The sequence below is a fragment of the Neoarius graeffei genome, chromosome 5 (genome assembly GCF_027579695.1).
Source record: "Neoarius graeffei isolate fNeoGra1 chromosome 5, fNeoGra1.pri, whole genome shotgun sequence".
Classification (NCBI taxonomy): Eukaryota; Metazoa; Chordata; class Actinopteri; order Siluriformes; family Ariidae; genus Neoarius; species Neoarius graeffei.
The window spans coordinates 26817154-26844178 of NC_083573.1; the positions used below are offsets into that span (position 1 = coordinate 26817154).

At 44.3% G+C, this 27025-nt stretch overlaps 1 protein-coding gene across 1 annotated transcript in view; it reads left to right on the top strand.

Annotated features, from left to right (window-relative positions):
- Positions 1–18084, top strand: part of trim46a (tripartite motif containing 46a) — a 44280-nt gene extending 26196 nt beyond the window's left edge. The window contains exons 7-12 of the mRNA XM_060920464.1: positions 7986–8239; positions 8634–8755; positions 10233–10571; positions 11287–11516; positions 11633–11700; positions 17662–18084. Of these exons, the coding sequence (XP_060776447.1) occupies positions 7986–8239; positions 8634–8755; positions 10233–10571; positions 11287–11516; positions 11633–11700; positions 17662–18052 (1404 nt within the window). The 3' untranslated portion in view covers positions 18053–18084. The remainder of the gene's footprint in view (positions 1–7985; positions 8240–8633; positions 8756–10232; positions 10572–11286; positions 11517–11632; positions 11701–17661) is intronic.
- Positions 18085–27025: the final 8941 nt, after the last annotated feature.

The following is a 27025-nucleotide window of genomic DNA, read 5'->3' on the forward strand; positions in this document are numbered from 1 at the left end:
TTTATGTATTTGACATTTTATCATCTGAATACAGGTCAATTAACTGATGTGACACTCATGGCTGCAGTGGGGAAAACAGACACACAACCCAGGTTCTCAGTGGAAAGATAAGTGCAGGGAGTGAGAGTGGTGCAGTCAGTGCAGGTGCCGGAGGGCCTGAGCCGGCCTAAGGCGGCATTGCATGTGGGGGCTGGCTACATCTGTGTCTTTCAGCGACCCTCCAGAGGCAAGGAGAGTGGGGGCGATTGCCAGAGAAAGCATAGTGATCTCAGTTGTTCTCTTTTTTGTCATCGGCAAAGTTGCCTGAGCTGAGAGAGGAGGTGGGAATCAGTTGTCATGCACAAAATAAACTCCAATAACCTCTGTTGTGGCTCCTCTTTGTATTCCCCTGGCTGCTCAAGGAGGATAGATTGAGGCACCATTCATGCCGCTCCAACCGTGTGCAATCAGCAGGCCCCACCCTGTGGCCATGCTGCTTTCAGTCATCCAAAACAGTTGTGCTGAAGTGTTGCTGTTTTTTCAGTACCACAGGAGCAGTGGAATGAGGAGCGATGCACTGTAGCATCAGCCACATAAAGTTTTGATTATTAATCAGTACCATAAAATAGTATCTATTGTCTAAGACACTTATTTATATTTCGTATTAAAACGTCTATGTAAATTAATACATAGAAAGCCTGGCCAGGCGCTGAACGTTCTTCTGCCTTCACTTTAAGAGAAATTCAGGGCGAGCATGAGCCTAGGAAGTCTATAGGGTTCTTCTCTGTCACTCACCCTGTCACTGTCACACGCACACACCTTCTCACTCCCTGTCCTATGGCTATAGTCCCTTTAAATCACATGCTCGTTTTTTGAATGGAGAGGTGGAAAGAGGAATGAATGGGGGTAGATGGAAGCCGGCGCGCCAACATTCTGACATCCTCCAGAATTCTTCAATGATCCGAAATAAATTGAATGCTACACGTTGATGGATTACTTTGTTCTTCTTCGCCCTTTTTGAGGAATGTACTGTCGGACTTAAACCAACATCTGAAGAGGTGAGATCGCTCCTTTTTTTTCTTATTTTTGCTGGCGGGATTGCTTTTGTTTTTGGAAAGCGCACGGGCAGTGCACGGTTTTGGTTATAGTGCTTACGCAGTGTTTGGACTAAAGACTCTGCCCTAAGGGCTATTCTCTCACTCTCTCTCTCACTTTGCACCAATACACAATAAAATATTCACTTTGAAAATATTTTGTAAGCGCGCTTCATGAACCAAGTTATAGGATTTGTTGACAACTCGTATCGAGTTCATTACAGCACTGCTTGGGCAGCTGTTTCCTTGAGCTGCCGTCACACTGAAATTTGCTGAACAGGTCAAAATAGCTGATGTTAAACCAAAATATTCTTGCATTAAGTTCTTTAATGAACAGGGAAAGTCACATTTACACTCACCAGTAATTATTATGCAATTATCCAACTGGCCAATCATATAGATACAGGTCAGGAGTTTCAGTTAATGTTCACATCAAGTATCAGAATGTGGAAAAATATGATCTCAGTGACTTGAACAATGGCATGTTTGTTGGTGCCAGACGGGCTGGTTTGATTATTTCAGAAACTGCTGATCTCTTGGGATTTTCACACATGACAGTCTTTAGAGTTTACATAGAATTGTGTGAAACACAAATCACCCAGGGTGTGGCAGTTCTGTAGGTGGAAGGCCTTGTTAAAAGAGGTCAGACAACAATGGCCAGACTAGTTTAAGCTGACAGGAAGGCTACCATAATTCAAATAACTACTCTTTAAAATCACAGTGAGCAGAAAAGCATCTCAGAACACAAAACATTGTACATGTTGAGCTTATTTTCACTTGAGAGCAAAATAAAATAAGGTTTGAAATGACTGATCTTTGGCCATATGATACAAGAAGTGATTTTCATTGTTGTAATATGATCTCTCTTTCATGTTTGTACTTATTGTCAGGAATGGCGAGCTGAGGTGAAGTGAGGACCCAAGAGCAGACTCAGAAAACAGGCAGTGTAAAGAGAAAAAAAACTTATTTAATGAAGTAGATGGCAGAAAGGCAAAAGGTACAGTAGGGCTCAGGCAAAAATCAGTAGTCAAAAAACAGGCCAGGAGGTCAAAAACAGGAGCAGGTAGACACGATCAGGGACAAAAAACAGGACAGAAAAATCTTCATAAAAACTGATGAACACAGGGACAAGGGAAATCCAGGCAGAGGGAGCAAAAGACACAATTCAAAAAAACAGGCAGGCAAAAACAGGGACAAAAAACTGGACAGAAAAACAAGGAAAAATTCAGGCAGGGGGAATCAAGAAGACAGTACCAATGAGCTGTAGCAAGGTGAGGAGAGTCTACAAGAGACAGTTTGGCAAATGGAGTAGCTCCAAACAGTTCTTAAAAAACCCTGGCTGATGGAAGTGGAGTGGTAGCAGGTGTGGGAGTGCTGCTTCAGGAAATGGCCTTCAGCAAGGCAAGACTGAATTCCCGTCCTGGATCCAGCCTGGAGGGGGGGACAGATGGAACGGGCCAACCAGGAGCTGGAAGTGGCTCTAAGGTGCATGGTGTCCAAGGATGCTGCCTCCTGGAGCAAGACCCTTCCTTGGATAGAGTATGCTCACAACTCCTTACCCACCTCTGCTACAGGTCTTTCCCCCTTCCAGTGCTCTCTGGGTTACCAGCCACCAATCTTCCCTGTGCAAGAAGAAGTTGCCAGGCCCTCTGCCCAGATGTTTGTGCACCGCTGGAGGAGAACGTGGGCATTGACCAGGAAAAAGTCCCACAATCTAAGGCATGGATGGACTGGACTGTGACAGTACCCCCCCCCCCCCCCAACGGGTGCCTCCAGGTGCCTCAGAACGTGCCTCAGGGTGTTGTTGGTGGAAGTCCATGATGAGGGTGGGATCCATGATGAACCTGGCAGGAACCCAGCTCCTCTCCTCAGGACTATACCCCTCCCAATCATCCAGGTACTGGAGTCCTCTGCCTTGGCATCGTACCTTCAGCAACCTGACAGTGAAGACCTCATCACCATCTATGAACCTGGGAGGAGGAGGGGGTTTGAAGGGTGGGGACAGGGAACTGGAGACAAGGGGTTTGACTTGGGAGACATGGAAAGTTGGTTGAATACGGTGCATGGTTACAGGCAGAGACAGTCTTACAGAGCAGGGATTAATTACCTTGGAGACGGGGAAAGGTCCTATGAACCTGGGAGACAATTTGCAGGAGACCGTCTTGAGGGGTGAGTGGAGAGCATTACCCACTGCCCCACCCAATAGATGGGAGCTGCCAATCGGTGTTTGTTGGCTTGCTCTTTAAACATCTTGACAGAACGTAGAAGCTTTTTCCTGGTCAACGCCCACATTCTCCTGCAGCGGCGCACAAACATCTAGGCAGAGGGCATGGTGACTTCTTCTTGGATGGGGAAGAGTGGTGGCTGGTAACCCAGAGAGTACTGGAAGGGGGAAAGACCTGTAGCAGAGGTGGGTAAGGAGTTGTGAGTGTACTCTATCCAAGGAAGGGTCTTGTTCCAGGAGGCAGCATCCTTGAACACCATGCACCTGAGAGCCACTTCCAGCTCCTGGTTGGCCCGTTCCGTCTGTCCATTGGTCTGAGGGTGAAAACCTGAAGACAGACTGCGAGAAGCACCAGTGAGTTTACAAAAAGCCTTCCAGAATTGGGCAGAGAACTGGGGTCCATGGTCTGATACGATGTCTGATATGATGTCCACAGTCTGATATGATGTCTGTCCGTGTAGATGGAAAACATGGAGTATCAGCAATTCAGCAGTCTCCTTGGCGGTGGGAAGCTTGGGCAGAGGGATAAAATGAACAGCTTTAGAAAAACAGTGGACAACAGTGAGGATACAAGTATTGCCACCTGAATTAGGGAGTCCTGTGACGAAATCCAGGGCTATGTGTGACCAGGGCCGGTGGGGAACAGGAAGGGGTCTCAGCAGGCCGGCAGGGGGTCTGTTGCCAGTCTTGTTCCTGGCGCAGATGTCGCAAGCTGCCACAAACCTCTGGACGTCCTCCTTGATGGATGGCCACCAAAAATGTTGTCGGATGAGTGCCAGAGTCCGGGCTGCTCCTGGGTGGCATACCATTCTGGAACCATGACCCCACTGCAACACTTGTGCCCACAAAAAATCAAAAAGATGATTAGGAGGTGCATTACTGGGCCCTGGGTCCTGCTCATGGGCCTTCTGAACCAGGGTTTCCACTTCTAACAGAGCGGCCCCCACCAGGCACCGTGGAGGAAGGATGGTCTCAGGGGAGGTTGATTCCTCCTGGAGGGGAGAAAATATTCTGGACAAGGCATCGGGCTTACCATTCTTAGAGCCTGGGCAGAAGGAAAGTGTGAACTTGAAGCGAGAAAAGAGACCATCGGGCCTGACGAGAATTGAGGTGCTTGGCAGTCCTGAGGTATTCGAGGTTCTTGTGATCTGTCCATATGATGAAGGGAAGGTCTGACCCCTCCAACCAATATCTCCATTCTTCCAAGGCCAGTTTAACAGCCAACAGTTCCCTATTGCCAACATCATAGTTTCTCTCAGAGGGGGAAAGCCGATGAGAGAAGAAGGAGCAAGGATGAAGCTTGTTGTCACTAGCCGATCTTTGGGACAATATGGCCCCCACCCCTGACTCCAAGTATCGACCTCAACCACAAACTGCCAGGACGGATCTGGAATGGTGAGCATAGGTGCTGAGGTGAACCTTCGTTTGAGCTCGGAGAATGCATTCTTGGCCCCTTCCTCCTAGCTGAAAGGGACCTTGGTGGAAGTTAGAGCCATGAGGGGCCCAGCCACCGTACTAAAGTTCCTGATGAATCGCCTGTAGAAATTCGCAAACCCAAGATACCACTGGAGTTCTTGCCGAGAGGATGGGGTGGGCCAGTCAGCAACTGCCTTGAGTTTCAGGGGGTCCATCTGAATCTGTGCGGGGAAGATAATGAAACCCAGAAAGGAAACAGAACTTCTATGGAACTCACATTTCTCAGCCTTAACAAAGAGACAAAGAGTTTATTCTCCAGGAGTTGCTGAAGGACCTGCCTAATGTGGATGCAGTGTCCATCAAGAGAGAGGGAAAAAAAAAAAAAAAAAAATATATATATATATATATATATATATATATATATATATATATATATTCCAGATAAACAAAAATGTTAAGGTAGTCCCTCAGGACATCATTATCAAGGGCCTGGAAAACCACGGGAGCGTTAGTCAGGCCGAACGGAACCACGAGATATTCATAGTGGCCTGTGGGGGTGTTAAAACGCCATCTTCCATTCGTCCCCTTCCCTGATCCTCATGAGGTGGTAAGCATTACGCAGGTCTAGCTTGGTGAAAATCTGGGCTCCCTGGAGTAACTCAAACACCGTAGACATGAGAGGTAGGGGGTAACGGTTCTTGATGGTGATGTCATTTAGCCCACGGTAATCAATGCAAGGGCACAAGGATTTGTTCTGCTCCTCAAAAAAGAATCCTGCCCCTGCAGGAGAAGAGGAAGGACGAATAATTCCAGCTGCTAAGGACTCGGTGATGTATTTATCCATGGCTTGCCTTTCAGAAGGAGAGAGAGAGTAAAGTCCCCCCTTAGGTGGTGCAGTCCCAGGGAGAAGGTAAATTCCACAGTCATAGGCCCTATGGGGAGGAAGGGAAACAGCTTGAGATTTGCTGAACACAGGTTTTAAGTCATTATACTCGGGAGGCACATTAGAGAGGTCAGGATATTCACCAGTGGTGGGCTGGAGCAGCTCGGCATGAGGGAGGGCAGATCTCAGGCATGACGATAAACAGAAGTCAGTCCCTGAATCAGAGTGCCTGGAGGTCGTGGGGCTGATTGCCATGGATAATGACCACTGGGAGTAGCGGTCGATCAGTAAGGGGCCGATTCTGGACATTGCCCACCAGGGCCCCTAAACTCACTGGTGGGCTCTTCCTTTTAAAGGGCAAGATTGGCAGAAATGCCCCAGCTGTCTGCAATAAAAACATGCCCTCATATCCCAATGGCGCTGTTGTTCCTCAGGTGAGATGCGGACTCGGTCTACCTGCATTGGCTTGGCGGAAGGAATGGAAGGCTGAGGGGGAGCAAGACTAGTCCGAGTTTCTCTCTTTCACCCGCTGTCTGATCCAGGAGTCAATACAACTGGCAAGGTCCATGAGACCGGGGAGATCAGGTGGCAGTTCTCATGAGACTAGCTCATCCTTGATGGAGTCTGACAGCCTGTTCAAAAATGCGTCAAACAAGGCACTCTCATTCCAGCCACAAGATGCCGCCAAAGTGCGAAACTCAATCGCATAGTCAAAAGCGGACTGGGCACCCTGCCACAGTCCCATGAGTTCTCTTGCTGCCTCTCTGCCAGACAGAGAGCAATCAAAGGTTCGTCTCATGTCCTCTATGAAATCCTTGAAGCTGGCACAGCATGGTGCATTGGCATCCCACATAGCTGTTCCCCACTCCCTAGCTTTGCCAGTGAGGAGAGTGATGGTGTAGGCCACTCGGGAACACTCCGTAGGGAAGGCCAGTGGTTGAAGCTCAAGGGTTAGTGAGCATGGAGATAAAAATGATCTGCAGGTACCTGGTTCTCTGTCGTATGGCTATGGGGTGGGAAGTCTCGGCTCTATGAAGAGGGCTGGAGCAGGAGGAGCGATAGGTGGAGGGGGTTGTGTAGGAGCTGATGTTACTTGAAGCTGTTGTAGCTGAGTGGCAAGAAGATTGAGAGTGTCAGAGATGGCAATAAGGTTATGATTCACCTGTTGGATGTCTTGTTGGTAGGTCCCAAGCAGAGCTCCATGTTTCTGCACCGCTGCTCTTAGCTGGGTGAAATCTGCTGGGTCCATGTTGGCCAGACTGTGCTGTCAAGAATGGCGAGCTGAGGTGAAGTGAGGACCCACGAGCAGAGTCAGAAAACAGGCAGTGTAAAGAGAAAAAAACTTCTTTAATGAAGTAGATGGCAGAAAGGCAAAAGGTACAGTAGGGCTCAGGCAAAAATCGGTAGTCAAAAAACAGGCCAAGAGGTCAAAAATACAGGAGCAGGTAGACACAATCAGGGACAAAAAACAGGACAGAAAAATCTTCACAAAAACTGATGAACACAGGGACAAGGGAAATCCAGGCAGAGGTAGCAAAAGACACAATTCAAAAGAACAGGCAGGCAAAAACAGGGACAAAAAACTGGATAGAAAAACTTGACAAAAAACAAGGAAAAATTCAGGCGGGGGAATCAAGAAGACACAATACCAATGAGCTGTAGCTCAATCAAGGAAAGTCTACAAGAGACAGTCTGGCAAATGGAGTAGGTCCAAACAGTTCTTAAAAAGCCCTGGCTGATGGGAGAGGCGTGGTAGCAGGTGTGGGAGTGCTGCTTCAGGAAATGGCCTTCAGCAAGGCAGGACTGAATTCCTGTCCTGGATCCGGCATGGAAGTCCCACAATCTAAGGCATGGATGGACTGGACCGGACTGTGACACTTATACCTGACACACACCTTCTCTTAAGACAGGGGTGTCCAAACTGATCCATAAAGGGCTGTGTGGCTGCAGGTTTTCATTCCAGCCATGCAGCAGCACACCTAATTTGGCTTATTCAATCAACTGACACACCCACCCTTTAATCAAGGGTGGGTGTGGCTGCAAGTATTTGACTGTGTGAAGACAGTTCAGTTGATTGAATGAGCCAAGTCAGGTGTGCTGCTGCATGGCTGGAATGAAAACCTGCAGCCACATGGCCCTTTATGGATCAGTTTGGACACCCCTGTCTTAAGAGAACCTCCAAGCCAAGCATGTGCTGGGGTTTTGTGTCTGTTTTTACTTATATTGATTATAAAGATTTCTATAGTATTGGTATAAAATCTTAAGAGATAGGATTGTTGAAAGGTGATCTGATCTGATGACAAAAAACTCCGTGTTTTTATGATTGAACCTGTTATGTGTGTTCTATGCTCTTAATGTAAATCATGTATTTGTGCACCTGTGTGTCTAGGTGAACAGTGCTATTGCGAAAGAGCAGCTGAATCAGTATGTGAACAGTATGTGTGAAGAGCTGGCTGAACGGCAGTGTTCTCTGATCAAAACTTTGGAGGAGACTCGTGTTCAAAAATCAGAAGCTCTGAACACACAACTTTCAGAGAAGCAGAGTCTGCTGGACAATGCTGGGCTCATCATGTACACACAGGAGCTGCTGAAAGAAAACGATCAGCCATGCTTCGTGCAGGCCGCCAGAGTCACCCACAACCGGTGCGAGTGTGTCTGTGTGTCTGTGTGTGTCACATGGGAGTCTGTATATGTGAAAATACTGAAATATTTTCAGTATAGTTACCGCACAACCCAAGCATCTGCTTTGTATTCTCAGCTTTCTATGTTTAAAAGAAAATTTCTAAATCACAAGTATTAAATTATTTGGTTAAACTGCTCAGCTTAAGAGAATCATTTCACCTTCAGTCAATGTGAAATGTGTTGGGTTTTTTTTTTCTTCTTTTTTCTGGTGATGCACCATCATACCAGTATATTGCTCACCCCAATCCTACAGTTTATTAATAACCAAATGCCAGATGTTCATTCAGCTGAATAGATTCATGTTGTAATTATTGAGTCTTGATTTCTGTGCTTGTCTTCTCTGGGCCATGCACAGGTTGGTTACAGCTATAGAAAACTTGCAGCGCTTCTCCCTCTCTGCAGATCCCTCATTCCGCCGCTTCCATGTGGACATCTCCAGAGAACTCAAGCTAATCAGCAGCATGAATTTCATTCAAGGTTGTTATCAGATCCACCAAACTAAATGCATTCTCACTATGGAGCTGATACGCCTATTTACATCTGCTTTCACCAGTTTCATAAGACAAAGTTTTGAAACAGAAATAGAAGTTCTAAGTTAATTTCTACCAAGCAGTGTATGTTAGCCATTTCTCAATGAATTTACTTTTATTAAAGACACACTGCATTGTTTAGAATACACATTCATGACTTCCTAATTTAACTTGCTCTGTTTTTCTTCTTCATTGTACTATTTTTGAATTATTACTTTAGCTTTCGGATTAATTGCAAGGTCTAGATAAAATTATTTAGTCTGCTGATCTAGTGCATTGAATGTGTATTTTGCTTCACTGTTATGACTCAGTGTGCTTATTTGGTACTAATTCAGTTATGAATTAAATGTGCTAATTTGGTGTCCTTAATCAGTATTTTGCTTTAATGCAATGCCTCAGTGTGCTGATTTGGGATAACAGATTCAGTGTGCTGATTCAGTATTTTACTTCAGTGTGTTGATAGAGTGTGACGATTTGTAATTGAGAGTCACTTTGCTGATTCAGTATTTTGCTTCAGTGTAATGATAGAATGTGACAATTCCTTATGCTGAGTCACTTTGCTGATTCAGTATTTCGTTTCAGTGTGATGATAGTGATGATTCATTCTGCAGAGTCAGTTTACTGATTCTGACTTTGCTTCAGTGTGATGCCTCAGTGTGATGATTCAGTATACCAATTCAGTGTGCTGATTCAGTATTTTCCTTAAGTGTGATAATCGAGTGTGACGATTCATAATACAGAGTCGTTGTGCTGATTAAGTATTTTGCTTCAGTGTGTTGATAGTGTGATGATTCGTAATTCAGAGTCACTTTGCTGATTCAGTATTTTGCTTCAGTGTGATGATAGAGAATGATGATTCCTTATGTGAATCACTCACTTTGCTGATTCAGTATTTTGCTTCAATGTGATGATAGTGATAATTCATTTTGCAGAATCATTTTCATGATTATGGTTTTGCATCAGTGTGATGCCTCAGTGTGATGATTTGGTATGCTGATTCATTGTGCTGATTCAGTATTTTCCTTCAGTGTGATGATAGAGTGTGATGATTCGGTATGCTGATTCAAAGTGCTGATTTGGTATTTTGCTTCAGTGTAAGGATAGTGTGTGATGATTCAGTATTCCGAATCAGTATGCAGGTTCGTGAGATTGCTAATTTGTTGTAATTAATTAATTGTGCTGATTCAGTATTTTGCTTCAGTGTGATGTTTCTGCATGCTGATTGTGTTGCTGAGTCAATGTGCTGATGCAGTATCTTGCTTCATTGTATTGATTCAGTCTAATAATTCAGTGTGGTGTGTTATTTCATTATAATTAATTGTGCTGATTTAGTGTGTTGATTTTGAGGGCTGATTTATTGTGCTAGTTTGGTGTTCAGCTGTCTGATAGTGTAGTAAGAAAGTCTTTCTTGTTTTCTGCTGCAGCTCCACTGGCTCCTGTAATCGACACCCAAAAGACTTTGGCCTACGATCAGCTGTACCTGTGCTGGCGCCTCCCACAGGACTCTGCTCCTGCCTGGCACTACTCTGTGGAGTATCAGAGAAAAGATGGCAGAGATGGACCTTTGTGGGGCGGGGTCAAATCTGAAGGATCTGGAGGCCCTAACAGTCCGTGGCAGCGCATGGACGAGGTAGGTGGGACTAGTGCAGTGATTGACAGACTGGAGATGGACAGCGTGTATGTGCTGAGAGTCCGAGGCTGCAACAAGGCGGGATTTGGGGAGTACAGTGAGGAAGTGTATCTACACACACCACCTGCACAAGGTAACACACAATATTAGTGACCACACCTTGTTCAATTAAATGATTTTTTTTCTTTGCATACACTATATGCACACTCAACTCATGGGGATATGTCATCTTAAATTAAGTTTTCTTTAATTCTGCATTAATTAATTTCTTTTTTCCACTTATTTTCCACACCTTTACTTTTTCATCCATCGCTCAAATGGTCTGTTTGCCTTCATGCTTCCTCACTTGTTCACTTGTCTTCCCCATCCATCCATCCATCCATCCATCCATCCATCCATCCATCTTTTCTTCAACTCTCTCTCTCTCTCTGTCATGTAAATCAAAGTCGTCACCCACACCATTTTACCATCAGTTTTCCATTTTCCATTTATCCGTATGTTTGATTTATGTTCTCTTGGCTTCTATCCATTTTCTTCTGCTCCTGCTCTGACCTGTATTCCTGTATGATCTGGAATATATCAGCTGTTTGACCTTCTCCAAATCCTACTATATGTACAATGTTCCTACTTTCCTCTTTGCCAATTCTGTTCTTTTCCTTGTGTACTCCCTTTGTCCTTCCTTTACCTTTCTACTTCTCGTACCTACTTTTTATTCATGTCCTTCTTATGGTTGCTGTCCCGGTTCTCTGTTTGTATATGATCCCCACCACTCCGTTCCCTACTACTCCCCTGCCTCTCTCCTTTTCTTTCTTTCTTTCTTTCTTTCTCTCTTTCTTTCTGTCTCTCAGTGCTGTCATTTTGTCTGGACTCTCGCTGGGGGCTCCATGCTGAGCGTGTGGCACTGGGTAAGGGGCAGACATATGCCCGTAGCGTGCCTGGTCTAACTTTGCTACAGGCCGCCGACCATGCCCTCACATCCTTTCATCTGACCTCTGACCTCCTGGTGGCGGACGTGTCAATCACGCAGGGTCGTCACTACTGGGCATGTTCAGTGGAGCCTGGTTCCTACTTAGTCAAGGTGAGCAGCCAACAGACTGGACAGCACAAACTTTATTATTCAAAATATTTGAACAAACTTTAATGATGTTTTGTATGTTTTCACTGATTTATGTGTGCATGTGTGTGTATGTGCAGGTTGGTGTTGGTCTAGAAACAAAGCTTCAAGAATGGTTTCATTTACCACAGGACATGGCAAGTCCCCGGTAAAGCTGAGAAAATCTCTACTGTTCACTATTTAAAGATACATTTGGGTTTTCTTTTCAATTTTACACTTAAAGATACAAAATTGGTAACTTGGTAGTTTAAGTGAAAAATTCTGTCACATTATTTATGTCACTCCACTTCACTATACATTCCTCTCAATATATTTCTAAGAAAGGGGCAAGTAAGAAAGAGTAGTAGGCAGAGGTTAAGCCAGGGATCCCAGCAGTAATTGAAAAAAATAGAGGAATGTAAGAAACTATCAGCATGGGTCAAGGGGGCTGCAAGCCCTTTGCAGGGTGCAGGGGCAGCGCCCCTGCTGGGGGTATAGGGGGCTAAGCCCCCGAAGCTGTTGAGATTTTAACATTTAAAGATGCTATGGACCCTTTTCACGTGACGTCACGACAAACGCGGCTGCCATTTTGGACGTGTACTACCAGTAGTTTACCACAGCCAACAGTGAGGAACGGCAGCAAAGAAAGTTTTTACTTTCAGCAAGACTTCCATCATGCCACTATATTGTTGTGCACCTGGATGTAGTAACCATCAACAAACAAGGCAAGGTTTATCATTTTATCGGATCCCGATGGAGAAGATGGATAGCGGCCATTAACAGATTGGCAGCCCTCGGTATACCAACGCTTGTGTAGTGACCACTTTGTTGGAGGTAAGACGAATAAAATTAGCCAGAAAAGGCATTACATTGCTGTTAACATTCTGTGGCGGTGAGTGTGTAACCAAATAGGCTAAAATAACCCATTGTAACCTCTTTGTTCTTCTGTAGTAGCTATTGTTGACTAGCTAATGTCAACAAGTAGCTGGTATGTTACTGTAGCAATGTTTACGTTCAGTCATTTGGATGACTGTTAAAGCCTTTCAGTCTCAAGTTTTTCCTTTACTGTATTTACTAGTTTACTGTAATTATGATCCGGCAGTTATTTACACCGGATCCAGTATAAATAGCTGCCGGAGCCAACGTCCGAGGTTCTGGAGCGCGCTCTGACTTGCTCTCCCTCAAATTAAGCAGCGTGCGCCGGCTTGCTCCCGGAGTGCTCCGGCCGAGGTTCCCCTCAAATTAAGCAGCGTGCGCCGGCTTGCTCCCGGAGTGCTCCGGCCGAGGTTCCCCTCAAATTAAGCAGCGCGCGCCAGCTTGCTCCTGGAGTGCTCCGGCCGAGGTTCCGGAGCACACTCCGGCTGAGGTTGCCCTCAAATTAAGCAGCGCGCTCCGGCTTGCTCCGGAGCAAGCCGGAGCGCGCTCCGTAACCTCGGCCGGAGCACTCCTGGAGCAAGCCGGAGCGCGCTCCGGAACCTCGGCCGGAGCACTCCTGGAGCAAGCCGGAGCGCGCTCCGGAACCTCGGACGTTGGCGTGTATGTGTATGGCGATGGGTTTTTAACGACATAGGTATACAGATCATGTGGGCCGAAGTCAGGTAAAGACGAGGGCTTCGTGTACTTCCGTACGTCAGTGAACAATCCTGGTGGAAGCAGGTAAACGTCGTTCTCTAAGCCTGCTAACCTCAATTTTTGCAAATATCTCTCCCTCTGCTCGCCCTGTAAATGCCCTATGTCGCTGGATAGTGAAGGTGTTTTCTGCATCTCGCTCCTTTTTCTTTTATGTTTTTCGTTTGTCGCCTTCCTCGCATTCAAACTGATTTGAGCCGAAGTCCACTACATGTCCAAAATGGCGTTCGCATTTACAAAGGTCATGTGACTGAAAAGGGTCTATAGAACACATTTTTTACATAGATTTAACATAGAAAAGCAACAGAATTTAACAATAATGTGTATCTATTTGATGCCATATTTTGTAATCTATAACATAAGTGGCAAAAAAAATTATTTATAAAAATTAGATGAAAATGTAGCTTTGAATAATATACTTGCCTAAATATTCCACTGATTTTGTTATAATATAACAATAGTATCCATAGTTCATCTCATTTGTTTATTTTTTTGTTTCGAGTTAATATCAATACTAGTCTAATATAAGCCACATTCATTTTTCAAAAATCATGAATATGAGCAGAAATCAATGATTCAGTAATATTAGATATATACATATGTACAGCAAATATTGGCGATATTTGATTTAAACCTTTCTCTTTTTGAAAGGTTTCACTGCAGAGGAATTTAATGCTTTTTTTCTGGGGTGCATTCTGTGATCTTTCCTCCAGTTTTCTCTGCTTTTGTTTCTCTGATCTTTCCTTCTGCTTTCTCTGATGTTCCTGCAGTGCTCTTTTGGATAGTTTCTTGGCTACTCTGTTCGCATGAGCTTTTGTTTCAAGTTCTGTATTCACCACATTCATTAATCTCTTCTTGGATTCAACTTCATCTCTGGCTAAGCGCAACTACGCTTTCCACAACATATTGAATTTTGTTCAACGCATTAGAAACAAAAGCACAAACGGAGTTAAAACACGTTTTCTAGCAAATGGGTGCAGCCATATTGTTTTCTCGTTCTCTTGCGTACAGTCTCGCGGTATTTACATCAATTTAACTTCCGAGTGTTCCCGAATGTCAACGAGAACAAACGAAGCCAACGAAAACATCGCTAAACAAGCAAACCAAATCAGAACATATTCTGCTGGTCATTTTACTTAAACATATTTTTAACGGATATACAAGAGATTTAAAAAAACAACAACACTTTGGCTAGAAAAATAGCGGAATTCCACTAAATAGCAGCTGTCTGGGATCCATGTTAAGCGTAAGCTGAGCGGAGGCTGCATTAGCTGGTGCCGTGATGTATAAAAAAAGAGGGGGGTCCGGGGGTGCTCCCCTGGAAAATTTTGAAAATGTAGATGTTAAATGGTGAATTCTGAGTGATCCTGAATGCAAAATTTTATTTTAATTAAGTATAAGTTATGAAGTAAAAACTTATGAATTTCAATTCTTTGAAAAACCACTGTGAGTAGCCGGCAATGGAGCGTTTGTAGGCGGCAAAATCGCCGGTTGCCGGCAGTTATTGAGAGGACTGCTATAAATGAATATACTTATTCATTTATATACTTATGAATATACTTATTCATTTATATACTTATGAATATACTTATTCATATTATGATATAGGTCATCCACCAGGCCACTAAACATCTCATCTCATTATTTCTAGCCGCTTTATCCTGTTCTACAGGGTCGCAGGCAAGCTGGAGCCTATCCCAGCTGACTATGGGCGAAAGGCGGGGTTCACCCTGGACAAGTCGCCAGGTCATCACAGGGCTGACACATAGACACAGACAACCACTCACACTCACACCTATGGTCAATTTAGAGCCACCAGTTAACCTAACCTGCATGTCTTTGGACTGTGGGGGAAACCGGAGCACCCGGAGGAAACCCACGCGGACACGGGGAGAACATGCAAACTCTGCACAGAAAGGCCCTCGCCAGCCACGGGGCTTGAACCCGGACCTTCTTGCTGTGAGGCGACAGCGCTAACCACTACACCACTGTGCCGCCCGCCACTAAACATAACCAAGTTATTTTATCTTTATACCACAGTGCTGCTTAATTCTCAGTTGTGATTGCTCAGTAGCGTGTTGATTGAATTTCTATATGGACAGTAGAGATGGCACTGATCTGATATCCAGGATGGTGGAGAAGGATATCAACTTTGTCTCTGACCTGTTTGGAGTGCTCCTTGGTTTTCATGTTGCTTGCTTAGTAGTGTTGCAGAGTCAGGGTCCATCGAGAACAGGTTGATTTATACAGATATCATGTGACAGATCATGTGACACTTTGATTGCACACAGGTGGATCTTAATCAACTAATTATGTGACTTCTGAAGTGAATTGGCTAGACCAGCTCTTATTTGGGGGCTTCATATGAAATGGGGTGAATACCTATGCACACTCCAGATTTCTGTTTTTTCATCTTAATTATTGTTTGTGTCACAATAAAACAACAATTTTCTCCTTTAAAGTGGTGCTAACCCTAGAACAATCGATTTTAATTCCAGCTTGTAATGTGACAAAACAGGACAAACTCCAAGGGGGATGAATACTTCTGCAAGATACTGTATGTGTCAGCCATGTTTTAGCTATGTACTTTTTCCATGTATTTTTTGACATTAAGTGCTTCAGTTTAAAAAAAAAAAATTTTTAAAGCTTATAAGTTTTTAAAGTAAAAAAATATTGACTAGGTGTTGATATAGGCCAATAAACAAGGTTTCAGTATCGGTATGTGAATCTGAATAGAAAAGGTGGTATCATGCCACATATAATTTATATTCATTCACTCCTTTTAATATGTTATCGTTTCTATAGTTACAACTTATAAAATTTATATTTGTATGTTATATTATGGACCGCCCAGCGGCCGACGAGGGCCTTTCTGTGTGGAGTTTGCCTGTTCTCCCTGTGTAGCCCTGTGATGACCTGGCGACTTGTCCAGGGTGTACCCCGCCTTTCGCCCGTAGTCAGCTGGGATAGGCTCCAGCTTGCCTGCGACCCTGTAGAAGGATAAAGCAGCTAGAGATAATGAGATGAGATGAGATGAGATGAGATATTATGGACCTAACATAAGAGTCCAAATTGTTGAAGCAGAATGAAAAAAACCCCAACTTGTTTAAAAAAATGAAAAACTGAAACATTATAAGTGCATAAGTATTCACCCCTTTTGCTATGAAAAGTCAAGTCAAAGTCCCTCCCGCACCAGAACCTGGTCTTCCCAGGCAGTCTCCCATCCCAGTACTAACCAGTCTTTTGAGGTGCACTGGGTGGCGCCGATCTCCATTTCTCTCACTCTTGGCCTCTCGCCTATTATATAGCTAGGGTTACAGTGGAGGGCTGGTCCTCAGGTAACTGCAAGAGTTTGACTTCCTATTCACATCTGTATTGCAGTGTGCCTTACCAGATGGCAGTAGGTACCATTTTTTATGATGGTGTTTGCATCCGACCATGAGTAGAACTCACAAGCTCCCAGTCAAGAGGCAGCCACACTAACCACTAGGCCAACTCGCGGTACCCTTTGCTATGAAACCCCTAAATAAGATTTGGTCCAACCAATTAACATCAGAAGTTACAGTACAAAATTATCTGATTAAGCTTCACTTGTGCACAATCTAAGTGTCACATAAACTGTCACCTGATGTCAGTATAAATACAGCTGTTCTGAAGGGCCCCAAAGTCTGCAGCACCACTAAGACAGCAACATGAAGATCAAGGAGCACTCCAAACAGGTCAAAATTATGCAGAAGCACAGATCAGGATCATGCTATGAAAAGACATCACACAGAGCAACATTATATAAATAACAAAATGGAAAGAATATGGCATCACTCCAAACCTGACAAGAGAAGGTTACCTACCAAAACTCACAGACCGGTCAAGGAGGGCATTAATCAGAGATTCAACAATGACACATTACATGACAGGCATTCAGCAGACACTCTTATCCAGAGCAACATACAACATACCTAGAGCAGCCTGGGGAGCAGTTGGGGGTGAGGTGCCTTGCTCAAGGGCACTTCATCCATTCAGCTGATCCAAGGAATCGAACCAGTGACCTTTTGGTCCCAAAGCTGCTTCTCTAACCATTAGGCCATGGCTTTTGAAGACACTGTATCTGTCCATAGGACCACTTTAAACCGTACACTCCACATTATGAGGAATTATGTCCTAAAGTGCTCACACATTTTAGTGAAGCTGACAAAATGCTTCAAAGAGAAAAAAGAAAACACATTTGTTGTTGTGTGTTCTGTTAACCAGCAAGTTATTTCTACCACTAAGTTAATATAAGCAATACAGGATGAAAGTGTCAATGTTGTGACCTGTACTGTTTCTGAAGTATAGATTGAGACGAGTTGATCTGATTTTATATTCGCTAGCCACATTGCTTGATGATACATTAATTCTGTCCCAGCCTCTTTTTTATATCATAATACTAAAAATATTTCCACCACATATACATCTCTCAAGGATTAAACGGTGTATTGCCCTCTTTTCTCTCTGCTCTTTGCAGATACGATCCTGACAGTGGGCATGACAGTGGAGCAGAAGATGCCCAGGACTGTCCACCTCCATTCTGCTTCCTCACCATGGGCATGGGTAAGATTCTCATGCCCAAATCAGGGGCCTCTAACGGCATGTCTGGCCCTCTCACTGCCCCTCTGCCTCCACGCCTCGGCGTATGTCTGGACTTTGATAAAGGACGCATTACTTTCTATGATGCCCACTCGCTCCGAGTTCTGTGGGATGGGACTGTCGATTGCTCCGCCCCTGTTTGCCCGGCCTTTTGCTTCATTGGTGGAGGGGCGCTGCAGTTGCAGGAGCTGATAGCCAATCGCAGCATGGAGCAAGCCCCGCCCAGGAGAGTCACCATTCAGTCACATGCTACAAATCTGAGTAATTGAAGCCATAAAACAGTTCTACAGGAAACTTGTAACTGTCAAGCACCTTTAAATGTTGTCTTTTGTTAGTATTTTTTTAAATTGGTTATTTAGCTTTTATGTTCAATTTGTTATTTTGGTTTTTGCCTCACAAACAGGGCTGTATATTAAGATTTTCTCCTGCATTATGCTTAGGAACTGCAGCATGCAGATAATTCTGATTCCATGATGCAACCCTTTATGCTAGAAATAAAAATATATCCAGTCTGGTGCATGAAAAGTATAACTTACCTTGAGGCATAAATCATGAATAATGCATTTTTACTGAAAGGAATGATTATTTATAAGCTATTTTTACATGTTTAGCCTGTGAAGCACCTAAAATGGATATGTTAATAATTTGTACAGGCTTTGACTAATGCCAGTGTGGTTGCTTTTTATAGGACTGTATAGTTGCCACATTTGGGTCTGTCTCCATTTGTGTTGATTGAGTCTAGATCAAGTTTAAGTAGAGTTTCATTTTAGTGTCAAAGTCATGAGAGTCCCATGCCTCTGTTTTATGTGTAATGCAGTAAGATCACCACATACCTGTTGAAAGTTCTGCCCCAGTTTGCCCCATGTTTTGCTTCATTGGTAGACGGCCAATCACAGCAGGCCTAAACCAGAAAATCACCATCCAATCACATGCTACATGTGTCTAACTGAAGCCATTAATGTTTGTAGTATGTTCATATTTTAGATGGAACTTTTATGTCAGAATGTCAGAATCATGTTGGTATACGACAATTTCTGAAAATGATGTCACATTATCGTGTTTTTAAGCTTACATGGCCTAAGTGTTTAATTTCACAACAAAGTTCTTTATACTGTGACAGTATGAACAGTTTAACCATTTTAATGTAACAGATCACAATATAACAGGTGTATCACAATGTCATATCTCAGAAAATATACAATATACATAGAAGAATACAATATTTAATGGCTAAATACAGTACCAGTCAAAAGTTTGGACACCCCTATTCTATTCATTTATAAGTGTCTCGTCTCGTCTTCTTCCGCTTTATCTGGGGCCGGGTCGCAGAGGCAGCAGTCTAAGCATGGAAGCCCAAACTTCCCTTTCCCCAGACACCTCGGCCAGCTCCTCGGGAAGAACACCGAGGCGTTCCCAGGCCAGCCAAGAGACATAGTCTCTCCAGCGTGTCCTGGGTCTTCCCCGGGGCCTCCTCCCGGGGGGACATGCCTGGAACACCTCCCCAGGGAGGCATCCAGGAGGCATCCGAAAAAGATGCCCGAGCCACCTCAGCTGATTCCTCTCGATGTGGAGGAGCAGTGGCTCTACTCCGAGCTCCTCCTGAGTGACTGTGCTTCTCACCCTAAGAGAGCACCCAGCCACCCTGCGAAGGAAACTCATTTCAGCCGCTTGTATCCGCGATCTTGTTCTTTCGGTCATTACCCAAAGCTCATGACCATAGGTGAGAGTCGGAACGTAGATCGACCGGTAAATTGAGAGCTTCGCCTTTTGGCTCAGCTCCTTCTTCACCACGACGGACCGGTAAACCGACCGCATCACTGCAGAGGCTGCACCGGTCCGCCTGTCGATCTCACGCTCCATCCTTCCCTCACTCGTGAACAAGATCCCGAGATACTTAAACTCCTCCACTTGAGGCAGGACTTCTCCACCAACCTGGAGAGGGCAAGCCACCCTTTTCTGGTTGAGAACCATGGCCTCGGACTTGGAGGTGCTGATTCTCATCCCAGCCGCTTCACACTCGACTGCAAACCGCCCCAGTGCATGCTGAAGGTCCTGGTTTGAAGAAGCCAACAGGACAACATCATCCGCAAAAAGCAGAGATGAAATCCTGTGGTTGCCAAACAGGATTCCTTCCGGCCCCTGGTTGCGCCTAGAAATTCTGTCCATAAAAATTATGAACAGAACCGGTGACAAAGGGCAGCCCTGCCGGAGTCCAACATGCACTGGGAACAAGTCTGACTTACTGCCGGCAATGCGAACCAGACTCCTGCTCTGTTCGTACAGGGACCGGACAGCCCTTAGCAAAGAGCCCCGAACCCCATACTCCCGAAGCACCCCCCACAGAATACAGGGCTCTACACTAACTTTTTTTTTTCAGGAGCACACGTGCTCCTAAGTTAAAAATTTTAGGAGCACAGGGAAAAAAAATGGGGGCACAAGCACAAGTAGGTTTACATTTTAAAGGTTTATTGCAGCGCAAACCTTAGACACACCAACACATAAAACGCAAAATTCAATTGAGAATGAATGAATGAATGAACAAACAAATGAATAACGAACAACTGAATGAATGAACAAACAGTAGCTAAACAGACAGCAGAGCTCAGCAGAGCTAACATCATCATCAAGGACAGCTCCCACCCTAGCTCTGAGTTCTTTGACTTGCTGCCCTCAGGCAGGCATTACAGGTGCATCAAAGCAAGGACCCACAGACTCAAAAACAGTTTTTTCCCACAGGCCATAACCACCTTGAACAATTAGCCTTTTTCACATTATATCACTTGCAGGGGAACTCGTATCCGTTTTCAGCCTTTTGAATGGAAGAAGAGGTATACGGCGGCAACATATGTTAACAAAACTGTGTCATTCACAGATAAGATTGATAATAATATTGCGCATTGTTGTTTATCATTACGTATTGTTAGCGACCATTCCAGTCACCTATCTGCCTTGTTTTGGAAAGGAAGTTTACTGACTTTCTATGGTTGCTACTTGTTAGCCAGCAGATTAGCATGCCGCCTCTTCTTCCATTCAAAAGGCTGAAAATGGATGTGAGGTTCTTCTGCAAGTGACGTAATGTGAAAAAGGCTAATTACATGCACTGACTGATGCCACTTCTGGCAGGTGCAACATTGCACCAAGGACCTAAAAGGACAATATTCTCACACTTACCTGATACAGTGCAATACTTATTACAATGCAACCTCACAGAGCAACTTTTTAGTTTTTATAGCTTTTGTATATTTTATATTTATATTTCTACACTTTTACATCCATACCCAATACAATGCAATACCAAATACAGTGCAATATCCTGAGTTTTGTAGCTGAACTGTTTCTATAACTAATGTGCAATTAACATCTGCAACTCAACACGCCCAGTTGTATATATATTCTTTGTTTTTCTGCTGTGTTGTGACATGCACCATTTGTATATACTGTATATTATTTGTTTTTCTGCTGTGTTGTATGTTCCCATCTAAATGTTTGCACTGGGGTGTGTGCTTTCCATCTCATTATATAATTTTCCCACACCTCCCATCGTTCTAGCTTTCTTCACTACACTTTCTTCCTCGTCCATTCTTTTATTCTTGTTTCCACCATCATTGCTTTTAAAAAACGCCGTTATTCTCTGCATAGCGAATATATTTCTCAGCTCAGTCCGAACCAGCTCTCAGTTATCTCTCAGTTGAATGATCTGATGAATCCCTAAAAAGCACTTTTCCCACCTAATGCCACACCCACAACATACAACCGTGGGAAAGAGGGGAAATCACAGAAAGATGAGTAGAAAACGGGAAATGTTACGGGGGATATTTATTGTGATAGTAGGCTATTGTAGCGTCAGCACAAAAGCACCAGACTCAACTTTAACTGAAAGTGTTATTCAGTAGCCTAAACTTATTCAAGCTACAGACCGAGAAGAATAAAAATGCTGAAATCTCATGTCCCGGTAAAATGCACTAGCATGGCAGAACGGCAAAAAAAATGTAACTTTTTCACTCCCCCCCCCCCCCCCCGGTTACTGTGAGAACCACCGCAGTGCAAGACAGAGGCAATGCACGCAACTACAGACAGGGAGCAAGGCGCAGGCAGAACACACGCACGTACACAACACTGAACACACACACTTACAACAATACAGGCCATTACTCGTTACACTGCCATGATGCTACAAGCCTGTGTCTCTCTGAGAGGGAGCAGCCCCTCCCTCATGTGTGTGTGTGTGAGAGCGAGCAGCCCCTCCCCCATCCGCGCACTGAGTGCAGAGACACAGAGTGTCACACAGAAAGTGAAGGATTTTCTCAGAGTGCTCCCTCCAAACAACAAGGATTGACACAAAAACGGAAGGAGATATTCACAAAATTCTTTCACATTGAGCACTACAAGACTCTGATGAACACATCGATGTAATTTTCTTGTCTCTAGTGTAAAAAATATTAGGTAGGCTATCCAGCGCTGGATTTACATACTTTGCAGTTTAAGGTTTGATACATTTTAGAATGTTAAACTCGTCACGTCTGTGCTCAGTGCTTTCCTAAATTGTCGGCCGTAAGAAGCCCTCGCACGAATGCGCGTTTTTTTTTTCGTCGTTCGCATGCCGAAAAATTCGCTCACAACTGAGAGTGAAATGTGCGCACTGTAGAGCCCTGGAATACCACGAGGGACATGGTCAAATGCCTTCTCCAGATCCACAAAGCACATGTGGACTGGTTGGGCAAACTCCCATGAACCCTCGAGCACCCTATGAAGGGTATAGAGCTGGTCCAGTGATCCGCGGCCAGGACAAAAACCGCATTGTTCCTCCTGGATCCGAGGTTTGACTATTGGTCGAATTCTCCTCTCCAGTACCCTGGAGTAAACTTTCCCTGGGAGGCTGAGAAGTGTGATCCCCCTATAATTGGAGCACACTCTTCGGTCCCCTTTCTTAAAAAGAGGGACCACCACCCCAGTCTGCCACTCCAGAGGCACTGTCCCCGACTGCCACACGATGTTGCAGAGGCGTGTCAACCAAGACAGCCCCACAACATCCAGAGACTTGAGATACTCAGGGCGGATCTCATCCACCCCCGGTGCCTTGCCACCGAGGAGCTTGCAAACCACCTCAATGACTTCGGCTTGGGTAATGGACGAGTCCACCTCTGAGTCATCAGCCTCAGTCTCCTCAATGGAAGATATGATGGTGGGATTGAGGAGATCCTCAAAGTATTCCTTCCACTGCCCGACAAAGTCCCCAGTCGAGGTCAACAGCTCCCCACCTGCACTGTAAACAGTATTGGCAGAGTACTGCTTCCCCCTCCTGAGCCGCCGGACGGTTTGCCAGAATTTCTTCGAGGCCGACCGATAGTCCTTCTCCATGGCCTCCCCGAACTCCTCCCAGTTCCAAGTTTTTGCCTCCGCAACTGCCCGAGCTGCAGCACGCCTGGCCTGCTGATACCTGTCAGCTGCCTCAGGAGTCCCGGAGGTCAACATGGCCTGATAGGACTCCTTCTTCAGCTTGACGGCATCCCTTACTTCTAGCGTCCACCACCGGGTTCGGGGATTGCCGCCACAACAGGCACCGGAGACTTTGCGGCCACAGCTCTGAGCAGCTGCGTCCACAATGGAGGTAGAGAACATGGTCCACTCAGACTCAATGTCCCCCACCCCCCTTGGAAGCTGGGAAAAGCTCTCCCGGAGGTGGGAGTTAAAGACCCCCCCTGACAGAGTGCTCAGCCAGATATTCCCAGCAGACCCTCACCATACGTTTGGGCCTGCCAGGTCTGTCCAGCTTCTTCCTCCACCAGCGGATCCAACTCACCACCAGGTGGTGATCAGTTGACAGCTCAGCCCCTCTCTTCACCCGAGTGTCCAAGACATAGGGCCAGAGATCAGATGAAACGACAACAAAGTCTATCATCAACCTCCGACCTAAGGTGTCCTAGTGCCACGTGCACTTATGGACACCCCTATGCTCGAACATGGTGTCTGTTATGGACAAACCGTGACTAGCACAGAAGTCCAATAACAAAACACCACTCGGGTTCAGATCAGGGAGGCCGTACTTCCCAACAACGCCCCTCCAGGTGTCACTGTCATCGCCTATGTGAGCATTGAAATCCTCCAGTAGCACAATGGAGTCCCCAGTCTGAGCACCCCTCAGCACCTCTCCCAGGGACTCCAAGAAGGCCGGATACTCTATACTGCTATTCGGCCCGTAGGCACAAACAACAGCAAGAGCCCTCTCCCCAATCCGAAGGCGCAGAGAGGCGACCCTCTCGTTCACTGGGGTAAACTCCAACACATGGCGGCTGAGCTGGGGAGCTATAAGCAAGCCCACACCAGCCCGCCACCGCTCACCATGGGCAACTCCAGAGAAGTGGAGAGTCCAGCCCCTCTCGAGGAGCTGGGTTCCAGAGCCCAAGCTGTGCATGGAGGTGAGCCCGACTATCTCTAGCCGGTACCTCTCAACCTCCTGCGCAAGCTCAGGCTCTTCCCTCCCCCCAGCGAAGTGACATTCCATGTCCCAACAGCTAGCCGCTGTGTCTGGGGATCAGGTCGTCGAGGCCCCTGCCTTTGACTGCCGCCCAATCCACACTGCACCAGTCCCCTACTGCTGCCTCTGTGGGTGGTGAACCCACAGGAGGTTGGGCCCACGTCACCTCTTCGGGCTGAGCCCGGCCGGGCCCCATGGGCAAAGGCCAGGCCACCAAGCGCTCGCATACGAGCCCCAACCCCGGGCCTGGCTCCAGGGTGGGGCCCCGGCTGCGCCATACTGGGCGACGTCACGGTCCTCGATTGTTTCTCCATAAGGATTTTGGTGAACTGCTCTTGGTCTGGCCTGTCACCTAGGACCTGTCTGCCTTGGGAAACCCTGACAGGGGCATAATGCCCCTGACAACATAGCTTCTAGGATCATTCAAGCACACAAACCCCTCTACCACAATAAGGTGGCAGTTCTAGGAGGGGCATTTATAAGTGTTTCTGTATTTTGACAATTTTCTACATTGTAGAACAATAATGAAGACATCAAAACTGTGAAATAACATCTGGAACATATATGGAATTATGTGGTAAACAAAAAAGTGTTAAAAAATAAAATGTTTCATATTTTAGATTCTTCAAAAGTATCCACCGTTTACTTTGCTTTGCACACTGTTGGCATTATCTTAACCAGTTTCATGAGATAGTCACATGGAATGCTTTTCAGTTAACAGGTGTACATCATCAAAAGTTAATTTATTTAATTTCTTGCCTTCTTAATACATTTGAGATCAAACAGTCAATAGCAAATAATAATAATAATAATAATAATAATAATAATACAGTAAATAGCCCTATTCCACAACTGTAGTAATCCATATTATGTTAAAAATCACTCAACTAAGACATCCATCATTACTTTAAGACATGAAGTGTCTTTTAATTGATAAAAATAAAGAAAAAATATTGAATTAGGTGTGTCTAAATTTTTGACTGGCACTATATGTATGTTTAATATTGGCACAGATTTTAGCAAAGCATGTTTTTAAAAAAAGAAAGGAAAAAAGAAACCTTCCATAAAGTGCAAGATTAATTTTAAGGCAGAACAGAAACCCATCCATGTCTATCCATGTTTAAATCTCAAAAATGATCAGTAACACAGACACGTTTCTGCTTATCAAAATACCCTAAAATGAATAAATCTTACTCAGGCTTTTAAAGTCACAACCAAATGTAAAATTATTGGAAAAAGTTTTTGTTGTTATACTGTACTACGGCGCAGTTGATTTCTTGATTCTGAGCTGGTCAGAAGGTGTTGAACTTTTTTCGGGTCCATTATCTAATATGTTATCATTTCTATAGTCACAGCTCATTTGCAGGGATGTGTCTGGCAGACAATTCAAAAAGTGTGTAATTATTGATATGCTGAAGTTTTCTGTGAGATGTAAAGCTGTAACTTGTTTTTTTTTGACAAGGGGAAATCTTCAGGATGGAAGGCTTTGTGATTTCTCTGTGACATGACAAGCTGCATTTTTTTGTCTTATTAACATCACACGAAAAAATATAGAAGAGAGGCTTGTGAGGGAAGGACTGTTACAACAACTTTGCAGACATTAAACAACATTAAATGTAACTATAAATAAATGAAATGTATGAGGTTCTTTCATTGATACAGATGTTTCGATCGTTGACAAATTGCTGCTGGAGAAGATGGAAAAAACATGTCAGGCAGGACATGTTGTTATAGGAAAATAATCAACTTCAGGGTGGTAATATATCACACCATTCTATCTTTTTTATTCCTTAGCTAACATATACTGTCCACAGACAAACAGTACTGTGTAAATGTCTCAGATACCCATTCATTAATTTTGCCTTTTATGGTATAATAATATCATTATTTATATTTTATATAGCACTTTTCAAGCCAGGTGAAACAAAGTGCTTTACGCACATTTCTTTACACATATTATGTGTATATATATATATATATATATATATATATATATATATATATATATATATATATATATTAGGGCTGTCAATCGATTAAAAAATTAACTAATTAATCGCACAAATTTCTGTAATTAATCACGATTAATCTATCAATAAATTAATCGCATTTTTCTACTTAAGACTGAGTATTTATTTATGTAAAATCATCAAATTAATGTAGAGTAAACACAGAGAAAGTATATTTAAATTCAAAAACCATTTTAATGGCTTAAGGTGCACATATGCACAGTGCAAATACAAAAAAGAATGAGCAAAGATATTGTTGCAAGTTCAGAACATTGAACATTTTTCACTCCATAGATATAATTTACTGAGGCAGACCAGTTTGTTTACATTACGTCGCTCCTCGGTTTTACTCACAGTAAGTGCAAACGACTGCAGAGTCCATTTTGTGCCAAAATGTTCATACAATACTTTTGAAATATCAAACAAAAACGACAAATCAAAATACAAAAAAAAGTCAATTTTTTTAGACTGGCAAACAAATTATTCATGTAATCGTGCAAAATATCAGTCTATTACTCTTCAGAAACCTTTTATTTTTGTTCCGCGTCTTTCTCAGTTTTGTTTGACGTAATTTTTTTTGGTTGCGATTCCAGCTTTCTCGTTTGCGCTCCCTGACTTTTTGCTTGCAGTTTTGGCACAAACTTCACGTGTGGGTGGGCTGTCCAGGAATGCATTCCCATTGGGTAACTTGTGTTTGACTGACAGCTACACTCAGCCATTTCCTACTCGGATTCTGGCGGACTGTTTGACGAGTGACC